The sequence below is a fragment of the Aphis gossypii genome, chromosome X (assembly GCF_020184175.1).
Source record: "Aphis gossypii isolate Hap1 chromosome X, ASM2018417v2, whole genome shotgun sequence".
Lineage (NCBI taxonomy): Eukaryota > Metazoa > Arthropoda > Insecta > Hemiptera > Aphididae > Aphis > Aphis gossypii.
Genome location: NC_065533.1, coordinates 10,835,714 through 10,852,292, shown reverse-complemented (window position 1 = coordinate 10,852,292; position 16,579 = coordinate 10,835,714). Strand labels below are relative to the sequence as shown.

The window sequence follows — 16,579 nt, the reverse complement described above, 5'->3', positions numbered from 1 at the left end:
CTACTTTTAATTCTTTAAAAACTGAAATTGTTTCACGAGTTACACAAGACTTTTACCTAAAACTGGTTTTTGGTTAAAGTTAGTTTTTTTTTTTTTTATAAATTTCAATAAAAAAATGTATACAAGGTTTTTATATTTTATTATAGCGATTTAAAAATATTAAATATAAATATGTAAGTACAGTTTTTGCAAAAAACCATAAAAAAAATTCAAACAAGCATTTAAAGTTTAAATTTGGATAAAACTCGTTAAATTAATGAAAATCAACAAATATTTGTATAAGTAATGTTCAATTTTCTAACCTTAGTTAAAATACACGATTTCTTTTATGGAAGTACCTATCTTATTTTATAACCTCTAAAAAATAAAATAAGAGTTAGGTACTATTTGTATAGGTAAGCACAATGTTATGTGTTTTAGATATTTACAGTTCAAATTTGGACAAAATGTTGAAATTATTCAGGTAATTACTTAACAAAAAAATAACAATTTTTAACAAAATTTTATATTTATACACATTACACATAATGCCATTTTATGATGTAATGTTTTACTTGTAATAAAATTTACTCTTTTCCTATATTTAATTACATTTTTTTGAATTTTTTAATGACCAGACAACAGTATAGTGAAGCGCCTAACTGTAACCATTATTGATGATTTTTTATTTATGTACTTTTTTTTAATGTATTAGCAGTATTATTTTATATAATGCGTAAGTAACTTAAAAAACTTCCTTTCGGAAACCAAGATTCGTATTTCATATTTATGTTTCCCAGTTAACTGAGATCCACTCGTAGTCAGTTTTTTTTTTTGAAACGAAGTGATTTATCTTCGCTTTTAATTATATACATTTTAATAATACAGTATCACCATCGTATAATTCTCACTTAAGTGAGCCGAGTGTCTATAAATCATAATTGTAATATCGAGTTATATTTATTTTTAAAGTAGTTTGATTTTGGAAGTATGTGATTAATGCAGATTGACATAATTTTAATATTTAAGTAAGTATAATATCAATATAATACCTACTTCATTATGTAAAAATAGTGTATATTCGTTATTTTAATTACCTATTGCAGGTATACATACCTATTATATGCCGGCCGGCGACCGCCGGGCAACAACTGTTAGTTCATAATATTTCATTATTTAGGATTCATACTCGTATTACAATTATTATGTAATAGAATAAAATTTCAAACCCTTAATATTAATATAGTCTATGGCCCATACCTACAAGTATAAGTTATATACATATTATTATATAGGTATTATAGGTATTATAGCCTATAGGTAGTAAATATTATACAGCCATACAAGTCTGAAATCTTAACATTTATATAATATTATAAATAATTAATAAATAAGAATCTTAGTATATCACGCGTTTATTGTAAAACATTAAATTTGTTTAAACAATTTATTTTTTTAAGATATGAATTTTTTTTTTTTGAACACAAGCAAAATCATTAAAAGTAAAGCACGGTTACATATAGAAATAAATATTATAAATATGTAGCCATGTAGGTACCCTTTGGGAAAATTCCTGAGGTATTATATTTATTAATTATATGTGCCACTTATTCAATATAGATTTGGATACAATTATTTAGGAAGTATATAAAATAAATGATATTATAAATTTAAAAAAATAGCATTGATTAATGTTGGAGAATACAAAATTTTATATGATAACATATTTTTATTATTAAATTAATAGGTAAGTAAATATTAATTTAATAATTATCACATGGAATTTGTTCTAAACATAACTATCTAAAAATAAAAATTGAAATATTACTTTATGTAATTAAACTAAATATAGCACTAACTAACGAATGTTAATTAATAGATATAAAAAAAAAATTAGACAAACATACCAATTTAATTGACCACAAAGACATTTTTAAGTCAGTATTCAGGCATAACAACAGATTCTATTTTACAATGGTACATTGTTACCTATAGGTAATTGAAAAATATTATCATCACATTATATGATTAATAATATTATTCTTCAACTTTCTCTAATAATTTCTACCTTTTAATCTTTAAAGGCGTTCTATCATGCATTGGCGTATTTTATAATATAACTATTGATAAATAGGTAGGACGTAGATACCATCCTAATGTAATAGAATATACCTAATCAAACATAATATTATATATTATTTTATATAATAAGATTATTGAGATCTTCATAGTCGATCAAGGCATTAATTCGATTGCTATAATATTTTTTGTTTTTGAATTTGTTTTTGTTTCAATGAAATATCCTAGTTGGCTTCTGAATCCTGAAACAAATATTAAACAATTTATAATAATATTGTCTTCGCTCTTATCCATTATAAAGGTGGAGCTTTACAGAACAATCAATATGTACTAATCATAATGTTAATTAAAATAGTACCTACTTTCTAATTACAATTAGGTAATTGTTCTTAATATTTTAATTTTTAACTATAATGGTATGATTATAGGTACTGTACTTAATTTATGCAGAAATATTAGAGTAAGATTTCATTAATTAGGTACATCATAAGACACAGGAAATCTCTATTAACCATAGGTACAAATCAGACAGCATAATAATAATAATAATAATAATAATAATAGTTATAATAATTAATAGTATAACATTTTTCTATAGGTAACAAAAAATATTTAAGCAAAAGATACTACAAAGGAAAGTACCTAGATATTTACAAAAGAATTGAATAGGTACGGTCTTCAAAAAATAATTAGTGAAACATAATAAGGATAAAAATATAAAAGAATAATTCTAAAATGAGAATTAAAAACAAACCCTCAGCTCGAATAATCGGATAACAGAGCAGGTGTACAATGTTAATACATTTAATGCCCGATCTATTAACTTCAATAAAAAGAACACATCAGTCCTACTATAATTAGGTAATTCATCAGTACACTATTAACTGCTATATACCTATTAGAAAATTATAAATTTTTATGTCTAAAAGTTACAAATGTATCTACCTTTTTTATACTTATAATTAAAAATAACTCACTTGTTTTAATATTTGTATGATTTGTATATTGTGTATGTAATACTGAGATCAGGAACATTCGTTGCATTTTGGCAAATTTTTTGTAGTCATAAGTAAACAACACAAGCATTATTATCTTACTGCTGTAAATATAAAATTTATATATATACTTATATTATAAATGTTATAAAATATATTATTATTAATAATACTTAATAATTTATTAGATATTATCTAACTTAAACTACCTAATAATAATTATTAGGAATTATACAATAAGTCGGATTATTAAGTATTATTATAGGGTTCGGGACTTGTTGCATTTACATGTTTTTTTGTAGTGATCGTAGATTGTTTTAGGTAAGCTTTAAATTTGTTTTGTGAAATGGTGATATTAAATACAAAGTTTGAAGTTGCATATTTCCTATTTATTTATTTTATTTATCTAAAATTGTCCGGAAAATCGCAATTGGATATTTTTAAAAAATATTTCTATAAATTACTTTAGTAGTTACTAAACAGGTCGTAGGTACGTGTTTCTTTACGAGTCTCTTTATCGATTTATAATCAACCTTGTTATTGAAAATATCGACAATTGTATAATTTTTTAATTAAAACCTATGATGATATCTAGATTCTAAATTTTACGATGGAATGAAAATCAGTACGTGTTCATTTGTTGATCACAGTGAACTGATTGCGTATCACGTTTAAGTTAGTTCTTATTAACTCAGTATCTCATTATATGTACCGTTTTTTTAAACTTTTTTTATAATCAATTTACTTTATTTACCGTGTTTAAAAATGCCCATAATAAACGCCGGAATAAATCAATATATATTCAATTTCAGAAAAAATATATTATGTTTATATTATATTCTACCAACGGAATTATCTTATTATTTAAATTATGTGAAATAATGTCAAGTGTTGATAGGTGATTTATTGTTCTACAACACTAAAAACAGAAAAACATAAATTAGCAATGAAGCTGCGAAGCGTCAACAAGATCGGGTTAAAAGTACCTCACAACTAATAAAAAATTACTTGCATATTTTTAAGCATGATATTGCATGCATATTCTGATCATTTTTAGTGCAACATGTCCTTAACCCTAGTAAAACACAATTTACATTATTTATCATTAGAAATAGCTATAGCCTATAGGTACACATATCAAGTAATAAATTATTTACAATATTGGAATTAAAACTATGTTATTTACCTTAAAATTCACTAAAATTTAATAATCATATGTTTTTATTTTCTTCATTCGTACGGGCGAGTAACAAGTACTGTTATTTGTGTCTTCTGGTGGTAAATTCAATGCTTCTTCCGGTTTGTCTATAAACAATTATTATAATATTAAGTTTATTATTAATTTATAAGTAATGCATAAAAAAAAATTAAGAATTGACAAATAACAACGTATTCAATAACTTGCTTTGACTGAATAGAAAAATAGTTAGATATTATTAAGGCCCAATCATTAGTCATAGGGTAGTAAGTCATAATATAGTAGGTATGAACAGGTCCATCAGCAAATGCATTCTAATGGCTGTGTCTATGGCCGACTGATTTTCATGGACTTATGATTATCTTAAATAGATAAAATTTAACCTCTTTTCTTTGATTTACATTTTATCTTTAATCTTTATGACTTTTAATACTTAACTATACCTACTTTGACACATCGTAAAAGTATGAACTCAGACACTCAAGCGATAAGTATTTATTGTACAGCTCTCATATACACACTCAACAGATATGTTGGTAAAAGATTTTTATTTAATCATTATTGTACTTATAAAGATGTAATGAATCATAACCAATTTTTTAATCAATAAAAATATTTTAGCAAACAATGAAAATGCCGAATGTATTAGGTATACATTTTTAAGTGAGATGAAATTTTTTTGTTGGTACATCTCTATTATTATTTACATGTATATGTAATATGACTAAGGATCATTCTGTTAATTTTTGCGACACCGAGAATGTTACCAGTCGTAACGGTAATTGTTTATAACAACCGAAAAGACATACGTGTACCGATGTATCTGCATGTAGTGTAGATACATTTTGGTTTTTTTTATTATTATTGTTATTTTTTATATGTCTAATAAAAATATTCATTATATATTATATTATACTCATTCTTAAATTAGTATGTTCTAACTAATATTATAATTATTTATATTTCAAAATATATAGCGATGTTTCGCGATAACTCAAATGTTAAGGGGAACAAAAATCAATTCGATTTAAAAATATTTCGAGTAAATAGTGTTAATAACTTTAAATATAACAAATCAATACTTTAAGGGGCAAGAAAAAATTTGCGGTATGAAGATTTACAAGAGTATACATACTTACCATAGGATATTATAAAAGTGTTGTTATAATTTGGTCGACAACAGTTGAATAGTAAGCATTTAGACCAAAAACAACAAACAAGACATAGTAATGCAATTAATACACAACTAGTTATAAAGCATATTGCGATGATCATAAGCCAATCAGTAGGAGGTTCTTGCATGTTAATTATACTGAAAAAAAATAGTTAAGTTATATTATTATATTTTTATCCGAGTAAAGATATCAAATATTCATGATATATTCGTACTTACATTTTGTAAAAATATTTGAAGATTAAATAAAAAACATAACGTATAGTTGAAGAATCACTGATAAGAACTTTTAAAATATCCTCTTATGTATGGTGTGGTATAATATAGCTGATAATTTTTCCTGTAACAATAATAATATTAATTATTATTATTATTATTTTTTTTTTTTTGTATTAAATTGATAATATTTTAATAATACTCATATAATTCACTTTCACAACATTAAATTTTTTTATAAATACTGGTACCTACTTAATGTACATGCTTATACTTTTTATAAATATAGATGTTAAAAACTAATACTATTACATATACTGATACACTCGATATTAAATACACAATTTGTAAATACTTAATAGTACCTATCTATAATTATGTGAAATAATAAAATTTGAATTAAATGCTTTAATATCTGAGCTTAGTAGTTACCATTTTAATAACAGTAGGATACTAGATTTTTAAGATTTTTTTAAAAAAACATTTTTTAAGTAGATAAATACGGAGTGGCCCCGGGAAAATAATGTATACGTATACTTATACGATTCCTACACTGTAAAAAGTTATGTTATCGTATAAATATTTGAATTGATTTCGGAGCATAAAACTGTAAAAATAAATAAAGATAACTATAATATACCTATAATATACCTACTATTTATTTTATAAAAAACTATAAGTACCACTTACCTAACAATTAACATGCGTTAGATAACATTTTAATAATTTACTGATTTTCATTTTATATTAGTATAAAGTAAGTTTTTGTCAGTACCTACTAAGTTTTATGAGATCATTCACGATTTTTATTGATTTTTTGAGCTTCCTTATAAAATAAATAATCTTGATTATATCTTGATGATAGGTATACCATATTATTTACTGATAAGTGATAATGCTAATTGCAAATTGTAATACACTAATATAATAATTATATCAACAAAGAATGAGAATTAATTTTAGTTTTTGTGTATTATAAATTCATAAAGTACAGCGTACTACTGTGTGCATAAATATAGAAGTTTAGCAAAGCAATATAGATGTAACTGTAAGTTAAACTAAATTTTGCAACTCTGTTATTTTTATCGGTAACTGTTATTTGAACTAGGTAGTTAAAAAATATAAATTAAAAATAAAAATAAATAATAATAATAATAAATATTTTCCAACAAAACATTGTTATTTTATTAAAATGAATTAAAAAATTTAGTTATCTTTTGTAACAGGTATCTATATATGTCAATTGCAATAAATGTAATGTTTAAAACAATGATAGGAACTGATTTGTTTATACACCCATAATCGGTTATAACTCATGGATGACCTATAGGAACTAATCCATCAGACTTAAATTGGGTTCACATAAATCGATATTGTGAATCCTTTGAGTATAAGATCTAAACAAAAGAGCGGCTGTTCAACAACTGGTCTATTCATGAATACTAATTATAAGTACGACATTTACTCCCCTGTAGTCGCCATTCATATTTTAACATTTAAACCCCTCTATTATTATTTACCCTATGGCTACACCCATTTCTACCGATATATATATTATAATAGAACAGATTTTTTTTTAAAGTATTTATTATTCGGTGAAAAAAATACGATGGATATCTAAACCGATCTAGTGAGCATTATTAGGGGTGTTATTTGTGGGAATCATGAGTTAAAGGGTGTATATTTGCATTCATAAAAAACTCTTAAAGTGCAAACAATTTTAAATTTAAAACTAAGTGTGAAATGTGTAAAATATGTTTATAATACTAAAATCAAACAATAATTTGTGAAATACGTTTAAAAATTTGTAGTTGATGGAAATTATTAAAAATATTAAAAAAAAAAAAATGAAAATTTTCTTTAAAAAGATCTAAAAAAATCAAAAAATCAAAGATTCAAAATTGGATTCATTAGCAGCTAATTCAAACTTTGTGTTATTGATTGTGATGTATGTTTTATATTACTAAAAATAATGTAAATTTATAAAAATTCACAACCCTAAATAAAAGTAATTAAATTGTTAAATTTATACAAGTATGAAAACGTACATTAATAGAATGTATAAATCATTCTAAAAACCATGCAATAACTTAGTTAGGCAATTTAACGGAGGCTAGGCTAGAGATTAACAGAAATTAAAATTAAACTACTGAATATATATATAATAATAATTGTGAAGACCTAAGATATACAATTTATTTTTTAATGGCGAAATGAATTTCAATAAATAAGAAATATTAAAAAAAAAAAAAAAATGCTTTTATAATATACTGAAAGTCTGAAACAATATTATAGGGGTATCTCCTACTAAATATTAAAATGATTATTAATGCATATAATATAAGGTAAGTATCAATACCTGCTTGGACTAGGTTCTAGTTCCTATTTCTTTCTTTTAGTTTTTTCTATCAAACCAATTTATATTTATTTAGTAGATGATTTAATAAAATACACGATCAAGTAAATACAGAATTGTCTAACAGCTTTTATACAGTATTAACACTGTAAAATTACGTTATTTGTGGACGGTGCAAAGGGCCATACTACATCCACGCCTATTTTTTTCGTAAATACTTTCTTTGGCTTGCCAAAAATAAAACAAAAACACCGATGATTGAAATCTGATATTGATTCGTTATTTGTTTTTTTTCTTTAATGATTTTCGTCATTTACTTACAACAATAATTACTATACTATTGGTTTTAGTTTACACTCTATAATTAATATACAATGTAATAACATGTAATGATATTACAGTATAAGATATTTAGAGTCAATTAATGCGAATAAATTATGAGTAAGTTATTATTTATTATTTTAAAATAAGTACCTCAACAAATACTTAGATAACTGCTGGGTTTTAGTAACCCATCATCAAAAAGTTCAACTGAACGTAATAGCTAATAATTTAAGTAATTACTAATTATAGGCATCCTCTATTTTCAATATTCAACTTTTTTCAAATAAACAGTTACTTCTTATTAGTTTCATTTATAAAGTTTAGTAACTTGTTACTTATTAGGTACCACTTAAAAAAATTATGTTCTATATACATATTTTATATAATAACATATTATACATTTATTAAAAGTACCTATATATTAATTGCTACAGTCAAAAATTCAACTTCAACATTTCTTTTAGAACATTAATTACGGTAAATAAATAACAAAAATAATAAATAATAATACAATGTGCCCTTCACCTGCTAGATTTTCATATCAATTACTGAGACTTTGTGTCACGCACTGATAATTGTACATGGGTACCTACTAGGTATAAACACTTTCTAAACCAAAATAACTACTTTCTAAATATATATAGAGTACGAATTTAAAAAATAATGTATTAAATATTAAAAAATTAATAACTTTAAAAATAAAATATTAAATAATCAAAGTACTTATTAATTATGCTTATTTAGAAACCCCCGAAATAATAAGTAATACTACATACAACCTATACTAAAAATATAATATTATTCGTAACGCATATTTTTTATAAAACACACCAAACGCGTCGAGATACCTGTAAACATAATATTCAATTTAATTTAATTGGAAATTTATACTTAATTTTTCTATTATACGGTACATAAATTCATAATCGTTTTTCTCATCGCAAAGCGGTATAAGTGGTAAAACACGCCTAATACGTTTCATTTTTTATCTATTAAATTTAAACTTCGTCATAAATATCGTAATTAGTAGGTACATTACGATAGGTATCTACCTAAAATATTTGTAATTCATGATCTTTTGGTTGTGTAAAAATTATATCATAACCGTATAACAATGTAGGGGCACCGAATTCTATAAGCATACTGTTCATACTCGTCACTGCCCCCCAACGATACCTATACCAGTAATGTAAAAAAAAAAAATCCACTCGTCGTACATAGGTACCTAGATACAGCTACTAATTATTATATTGTGATTAGGCGGGAATGGAAAGCGTATATTATTTAAAATGACGCTTCGACCGTGTACAATAACATCGATGAGCCCATACATTATAATACTGTGCGTACAGTAGTTATAGATATACAATTAAAAAAAAAAAAGCGTATAATTAGGTATTATTATAAAAAAAAAAAAAAAGCTACCTATTCGACTCACTCTTGCGCGTTATACATTTTAGGTAATATTATAATATATTATTATTATTATCGTACCTACCGAATTATGTATCTCGACTACGGCGGCAGTGTACGTAATCACGACGGTGTAGGTATCGTTTCCGCCGACAAATTACCGTAAACGAAATGAAGACGAGAAGACTTTTATCGATCTGCTGGAGATATTATTATTATTATTATTGTCGTCGTCGTCGTAGTTTTCGTTCTCGTACGCCGCACAGCAACCGCCCGCCCGACGACAACGCTTGTGGACTTGCCGTCTACGACTGTCGGCCTCTGCCCGCCGGAGTGTAGCTCGGCACTCGCGACGAGCGGGAGGGCGACGCCGAGCGCTCGGTCGCGTGTAGAATGCATGCGCGCCGGAATAAAGCGGCGACGCGGCGGCACTCGGCCCAAGAGACTAATAATCAATCGGTATAAATCCCGACGACTAGATGGCGTCGCCGGGAATAACGATAATAATAATATTACCCAATAATTATTCGCGCGAATCGCATAATAATAATTATTATTATATTAATAACGTATATATATATATAATATTATTATGTTAAATGAAAGTATAACGATAATAATACGTCGTATTGTCGTATTGTTCGTGGAGGTGCGCGACGACGGAGGACAACGGGCCGATAAATTTTCTCGAGCCCCGTCCGGGGCCCCTCCCAAAAAGACATCGATGAAAAAACATAGACGAAAAGTCGATACGATATTTATTAAACAATACTCAAACATCGCAACGAACACGTTTTGTAAATACGAACAGACGTTTAAAATACACTACGGGATTCAGAGAATAATTTTAACGCGTGCACCTAATATAATCGTCGACTTGAGTTTTTAATAATAATGAAAACGGACTGAATAAAATGTTTAAAAAAAATTAAAACTGAAACAACAAAAGTAATATTTTAATATTTATAAGAGCGGAACATTGATATGATAGAAAACTAGATATTATATTAACACTGTATAGTATATACTTTGCAGATTTTTTATTCTCTATCTTTAATATCGATTTTATTATAATATAATAAGTGGTCTGACACTTCGGCCTACACGAGACTAAATAGTGACATTCGTTGAAATGAGACCTCATTTGTCATTAACCAAATAATTAATATTACAACACAACACAGTAGGTATAAAGTAGGTATATTTGATCTCTATACCATCTATGATATAATATAATATTAATAATTTCCATGGTACGATTGAATGTTTCGAAATGACATTAAAAATGCATGGTATACATGGAATCCTGCTTGTATTATGTAGGTAATGTGTAAGTAGTCTGTAAAACTCCAAATCACTAAGCTGCTCAAATGACATTTTTTTTTATATTTCACATAAAAAAAAACACAATAAAAATATATAATGAATTCGTCGAAAACGTAAAGAGTATATAATTTATTTTTATATACATTTACTATATCGTAATTATATTACCATGGTATTTTCGAAATATGGTGAAATAAAAAAATTCTTATTACATAAATAAATACATATAATATAATCAATAATCATTAACGTAAAAAATAGACATTAAACATGCACAGCAATCAACAATATTGGCGCACAAACGCAATAAAATACCACAAAACGAATTATGATTTTCCTCTATCAATTATTATCGATATTTTTTATTTTATATATCTAATTTAAAAAATGTTAATGTAAAGACTAGAAATTTGAATTGATCTACTACAATTGAATTTTAAAAATATTTAGAAAAATAATTTAAAAATCTAAGTCGTCTGCATAGAACGTACATTATGATTTATAATAAATATATTATTATAACCGCGACCTGTAGCACTGTGCATCTCTCCGCAGCAGTTGGCGGCACGATTATAATAATATATTATTATTATTATATAATCGTATCGTCGTCTCCAAACGGCTATTTTTATTATATTCCACATCCGCAACCTTTTTACATGCGATCCTTTTCGGCGGCCGATCACGATTTATGGCCCAACAAAACGTTTTTTATGAAACTTTGCAAATGTATGGGTGGCAAAAGACGCCTCTCGCCGTTCGTGACGATGACAAAGTCGAGCCGGGTGATCCTCCGCAACACGGTCAGGACCGCGGTCCGGTAACCGCGGTACACGGCCACCGGGTTGTTCTGCAGCGTCAGCGACCTGAGCCGCGGCAGCCGGTTGATCCGGGCCACGACGCACAGGCTGGACAACCGGTTGTGGTGCAAGTACAGCGTGCACAGGTTCGGGAACCCGAGCAGCGTGTCCGACAGGTCGGTCAGCCGGTTGTGGGACAGGTCCAGCCAGCAGAGGGCGTCCGGCTGCCGGAACAGCTTGTCGACCAGCAGCCGGATGTCGTCCAGGCCGCCGGTCAGCCGGTTGTGGCTCAACAACAACGACGCCGTCTTGTACCGGCCGTCGCGCTTGGACGGCACGCCGAGCATCCGATACGAGCTGACGAAGCCCGTGGAGAACACTCGCAGCGTATTGGGCTCCAAAGACTCCAGGTCTTCGAACGAAAGGTCCAGCGGTTTGGCCTTTTTGTACGAAAACGGCACTTTTTTCGACTTCGTCGTCATAATGTTGTTGGCTGTATTATTGTTTCGAGCTTGAATTTAATTTTCGTTGTATACAATTTTGTTTAAAATAGTTAATTTTGTTCTCATATCAACGGCTCAACCTTTGATATGATACGTGTTTATTGTAATAAACAAAAGATTTTGAAATCCATATTATAAATATACATTATATACAGGGTGATTCTTTAGTCAAACAACACTCATTATTTCAAAAAGTATAGATTTTTTCAAATTTTTAGATGTGTTTTTCTACAATTGTATAAAAAAATTTTTTTCACTCTTATATATTTAATAAGTAGTAAAAAAAACTATCGACTTTTGATTTTCAAATGGCAACCTATATAATATTAATAATAATTGCATAAATTAATAAAGTCATTTTTTCATGAATTTTCACGTTAAAATTTTTAACTTTCGTTGATCCGTATAGGCGAGTTATAGCTGCTCAAAGTTGGTTGGTTTTAGAAAGTTTTTAGGTGTTATACATCAGTACTTATTAGCATCGTTAGAACTGGGATAGGTTGTCATTTGAAAATCAAAAGTTTATAGTGGTTTACCTAATAAATATAAGGATGAAAATATGAAAGAATTTTAAATTTTTAAAAAATAAAAATTGATAAAAGTCAATACTTTTTTAAATAATGAGTGTTGTTTGTTAAAAGAATCACCCTGTATATATTCTTGTTAAGCAATTATTTGTAAATAAATCCTTTTATAGTTTATTTATTTACGAGAATGGCCAGTCCACATTTTTGATATTATCTCCCAAAATCCTAAAATTATTATATTACAAACAACTAACGAGTAATTAAAAAATTGTTATATTTCAATCGTTCAAGAAGTTATATTTTAATATCAAAAATGTGAACTGGCTAAACTCAAATAGACTTGACGACAAATTCAAATCTGTTTTCAGAATTCTTATCGCTTTACTGTATCAATTGGTACGTTAGACAAAAAACACATCAAAATTCTTATATTGCGCGTGTGTTTGACAAAGACAGAAAATCACCGTCACCAATCCCCTTAAGTTTCAAAGTTATATAATTTTTTTTTTTTACTACGGTGGATAAGATACAATATTGTGTCATCTCATGGTTTAACAATTGTTGGTATAACAATCTGACTTATTTTATTTATTTATTTTATTTAATTTTTTTTTTTTTATTGTGCCTATGTAATCTTATAATATATAAACTAACTTATGAGGAACTTTGTTTTAAATTTTTGAGTTTTTTTGGGCAATCAAAGATTTTTTAACGGTACTTCAAAAACAAATACTTAGAAAAATCGAAAATTTCAGATGTCTACAAATAACCAAAAAAAAAAAATCCAAAATACTTTGAAAATTTAACTGTATATACATAACACAAATATAAATATTTGGGGAAAATTTCCAATATTTACAGTGATTAGTTTTTGAGTTACAACCTAATATAAATCGATTTAGTTAAAAACTGGTTTTGAGTATAAAAATTTCCATTTATTTACTTTCACTTTTTTTTTGTTTTTCTCGATTTTTTTGATTTTTTTTTGTAAAATTAAACATTCATCACTTCGTTCAGAATAAAGCATCCTCAAAGTTAGGTTTCCTAAAACAAAGCTGTTCTAATTTTAATAATTGTTTCACCATAAAAAACAACTACTTTCATATTGTACGTTTCAGTTAGAATATGCTGCCTTTATTTTGTCTCATATTTCCATAACTCTAAATCAAATTCTTGATGCTATTCAAAATTCTTTTTACGATTTTTATTTACTTTAAAAAGTATACGTTCTAATAACTCTTCTTAACCCCTGATAAATTTACTAATGTCAAATGCAAATTCATTAAAATTGGATTTGTTTATTTGCAATATATAGGTATGATATATTAAGTCATCATTTAATGTATGGGTTACCTATTTCAAACATATTTCTATTTAAATTGTCTACTTTACCTCTTTCTCGTATATTATGTTAAAAGCTGTATAAGTGTAAGTTATTATAATGTATTCTATTTCTATAATCATTTTAATTTTGTTGACAAAGTCATAGTGTATTATTATAGATCCATACTTCACCAAATAAGCTGTACATTTGGCAATTACAATTTGTCTTAAAAAATAAAAAATAATAAATATATATTATTGATAATGGCTTAACTAAAAAAAAAAGTAAAAAGTCATGTATCTACGAACACTTTTTTCTTGTATTTAAAAAGTTGCAAAATTCTATTACGAATTTACTTTTTTAGTTTTGAAATAACAGCTAGTAAACAGATGAATCTGTATGTAGTGTGAATACTCTTTTGTTTAATCATTATATTGTAACTTATAAAAGAACTTAAGATAAATAATTACTATAATATATTTATATTATATAGAATATATAATATAGATACATAGAAAAGTACATAGCCTAGGTAAATATTATTTTTACAATACTGTCAATACTAAATATCTTTTATGAAAATAAATGAATTTTTTGTTTATATTATTAATTGATGTTTTGATTACTCATTTTAAATATTATTTTAGTACATCAAATTTAAAGTAATGATGATATTTAATATATTTAAGATATTAATCTCATCAGCTTGTCTCGTTCACTTTTATTATGTATAAGCCAATGTAGGCAACTTAATGTACGGCCGGTGTACAAGCCACCTGTTGTCAGTGTCTTACCAAATCCAATCCGTCGTACCTATATACCAGTAATGGTCAAAACTATTGAACCGATTTATTTGAAATTTTCAGTAAATGTACTTATTACTATCTATGAAAAGATTTTTTGATTTTTAAATAGTTTAATAGAATCCATGAACTCGCCCACGCCTACAAACATACCTATGAAAGATAGCAGCGTGATCGTTAACCACATATCAGGATTCAACCTATTCAAACCAAATTTGGAAGTAACCGCCCACACAGCTACTTCAAGAGATATATTGGACGCTTTCATAAAGATGTTTATCGTGAGTTATTGGCATAGCGTTTTATTGTTTTAAATAAGCATCGAAATCAGTATGATTAGTGCTTACAATAAGGCGTTTTTATTTATTGAACATCTCATCCTACAATTTTTTTTAACAGAAATACAATCGCAACGAAAATGGAATTTGAACGATGAGTTTTTGCAGCGAGCTGTTACCAGTTATTTATGATAGACAAAAAAAATATGAAAACATGTAAATATTAAAAAAATTATATAAGTTATATGACTTATTAAACATCTAAATATATTAATAATATGGGGACACGTAAAAAAACTAATTAATACCTAATAAGCCATAATCAATAATAATTAATATTTATCATTTTTATTTTTCAAGTCCAATTGCCTGGTGTGCATATCAGTTGGTTTAATATGGAGATCATAAAGCAATCTGGTATTGTGATCAAAATAGTAAAAAAAGCATGGTGAAGTTTATAAATAAACCAGATTTACATTATATTATATAAGATTAGTTATAACAAATTTACACCCAATAAACACTTCCCAAAACTACCCAACTTTGAGAAGCTATACCTCATCAGCGGATTAACGAAAAATTAAAATTTGAATGTGATAATTTATAAAAAGTAACCTTATTAATTTATGAAATTTTAATTATAGGTTGTCATTTGAAGATCAAAAGTTGATAGTGGCTTACTTAATAAATATAATGGTGAAAATAATGAAGAATTCTATAGAATAGTATGGATCTTAAATTTTGAAAAATAAATAAATTTTAAAAAGTCAATATTTTTTTAAATAATGAGTGTTGTTTAATAAAAAAATCACCCTGTATATATCGTCTAATGGCTTATTACAAATACGAAAATGTATATGGGGCATAATAGTTATTACTCATTAGTTTATACTGTATGATCGAAAGACAATTACCTAATAAAAGACAATATTTAATAGTTTACCATTCTTGATATTTAAATTCAGTTATACCCATACTAGTATATTACGTGTATAATAGGTATACTATGTAGGTATATATAAATATGTTATATAATCATAATTTATAATGTGTAATAAATATTAATAATAATAATAATAATCGTTTATAAGTATCCAACTATTCCAACTTCGTGTTAATTAAATATTTTCAAATAAAAACTGAGGACAAACCATTATTATTCAAACCACGACCAAAAGTACGTAAACAAGCGAATATTATATTAAAACATTATAATGAAATTTCTGCTTTTATTTATTAAGAACGCAATATAAAAAGTATTTCATCTATATGAGTTCTTCCGTT

General features: G+C 26.5%; 2 protein-coding genes across 2 annotated transcripts; both read right to left on the bottom strand.

Annotated features, from left to right (window-relative positions):
• Positions 1 to 1,376: 1,376 nt before the first annotated feature.
• LOC114122539 (uncharacterized) lies at positions 1,377 to 10,117 on the bottom strand. The gene is made up of 6 exons (XM_027985222.2): positions 9,820 to 10,117; positions 5,645 to 5,765; positions 5,391 to 5,563; positions 4,240 to 4,358; positions 3,036 to 3,157; positions 1,377 to 2,300 (listed from the first exon to the last, which is right to left on the bottom strand). Exons 3-4 carry the CDS (start codon positions 5,551 to 5,553, stop codon positions 4,258 to 4,260), a joined length of 264 nt encoding a protein of 87 aa, XP_027841023.1. The 5' UTR covers positions 5,554 to 5,563; positions 5,645 to 5,765; positions 9,820 to 10,117; the 3' UTR covers positions 1,377 to 2,300; positions 3,036 to 3,157; positions 4,240 to 4,257.
• A 1,625-nt stretch (positions 10,118 to 11,742) lies between these two features.
• On the bottom strand, positions 11,743 to 12,342 carry LOC114122535 (leucine-rich repeat-containing protein 51-like). Its single transcript, XM_027985217.2, has one exon. It carries the CDS (start codon positions 12,340 to 12,342, stop codon positions 11,743 to 11,745), a length of 600 nt encoding a protein of 199 aa, XP_027841018.2.
• Positions 12,343 to 16,579: the final 4,237 nt, after the last annotated feature.

Coding starts and splice junctions, on each gene's coding strand:
- LOC114122539 (XM_027985222.2), bottom strand. CDS start 5,553: ATGCAAGAACCTCCTACTGATTGGCTTATGATCATCGCAATATGCTTT. Junction 4,359..5,390: donor CACTTTTATAATATCCTATG/GTAAGTATGTAT, acceptor AATTGTTTATAG/ACAAACCGGAAGAAGCATTG.
- LOC114122535 (XM_027985217.2), bottom strand. CDS start 12,342: ATGACGACGAAGTCGAAAAAAGTGCCGTTTTCGTACAAAAAGGCCAAA.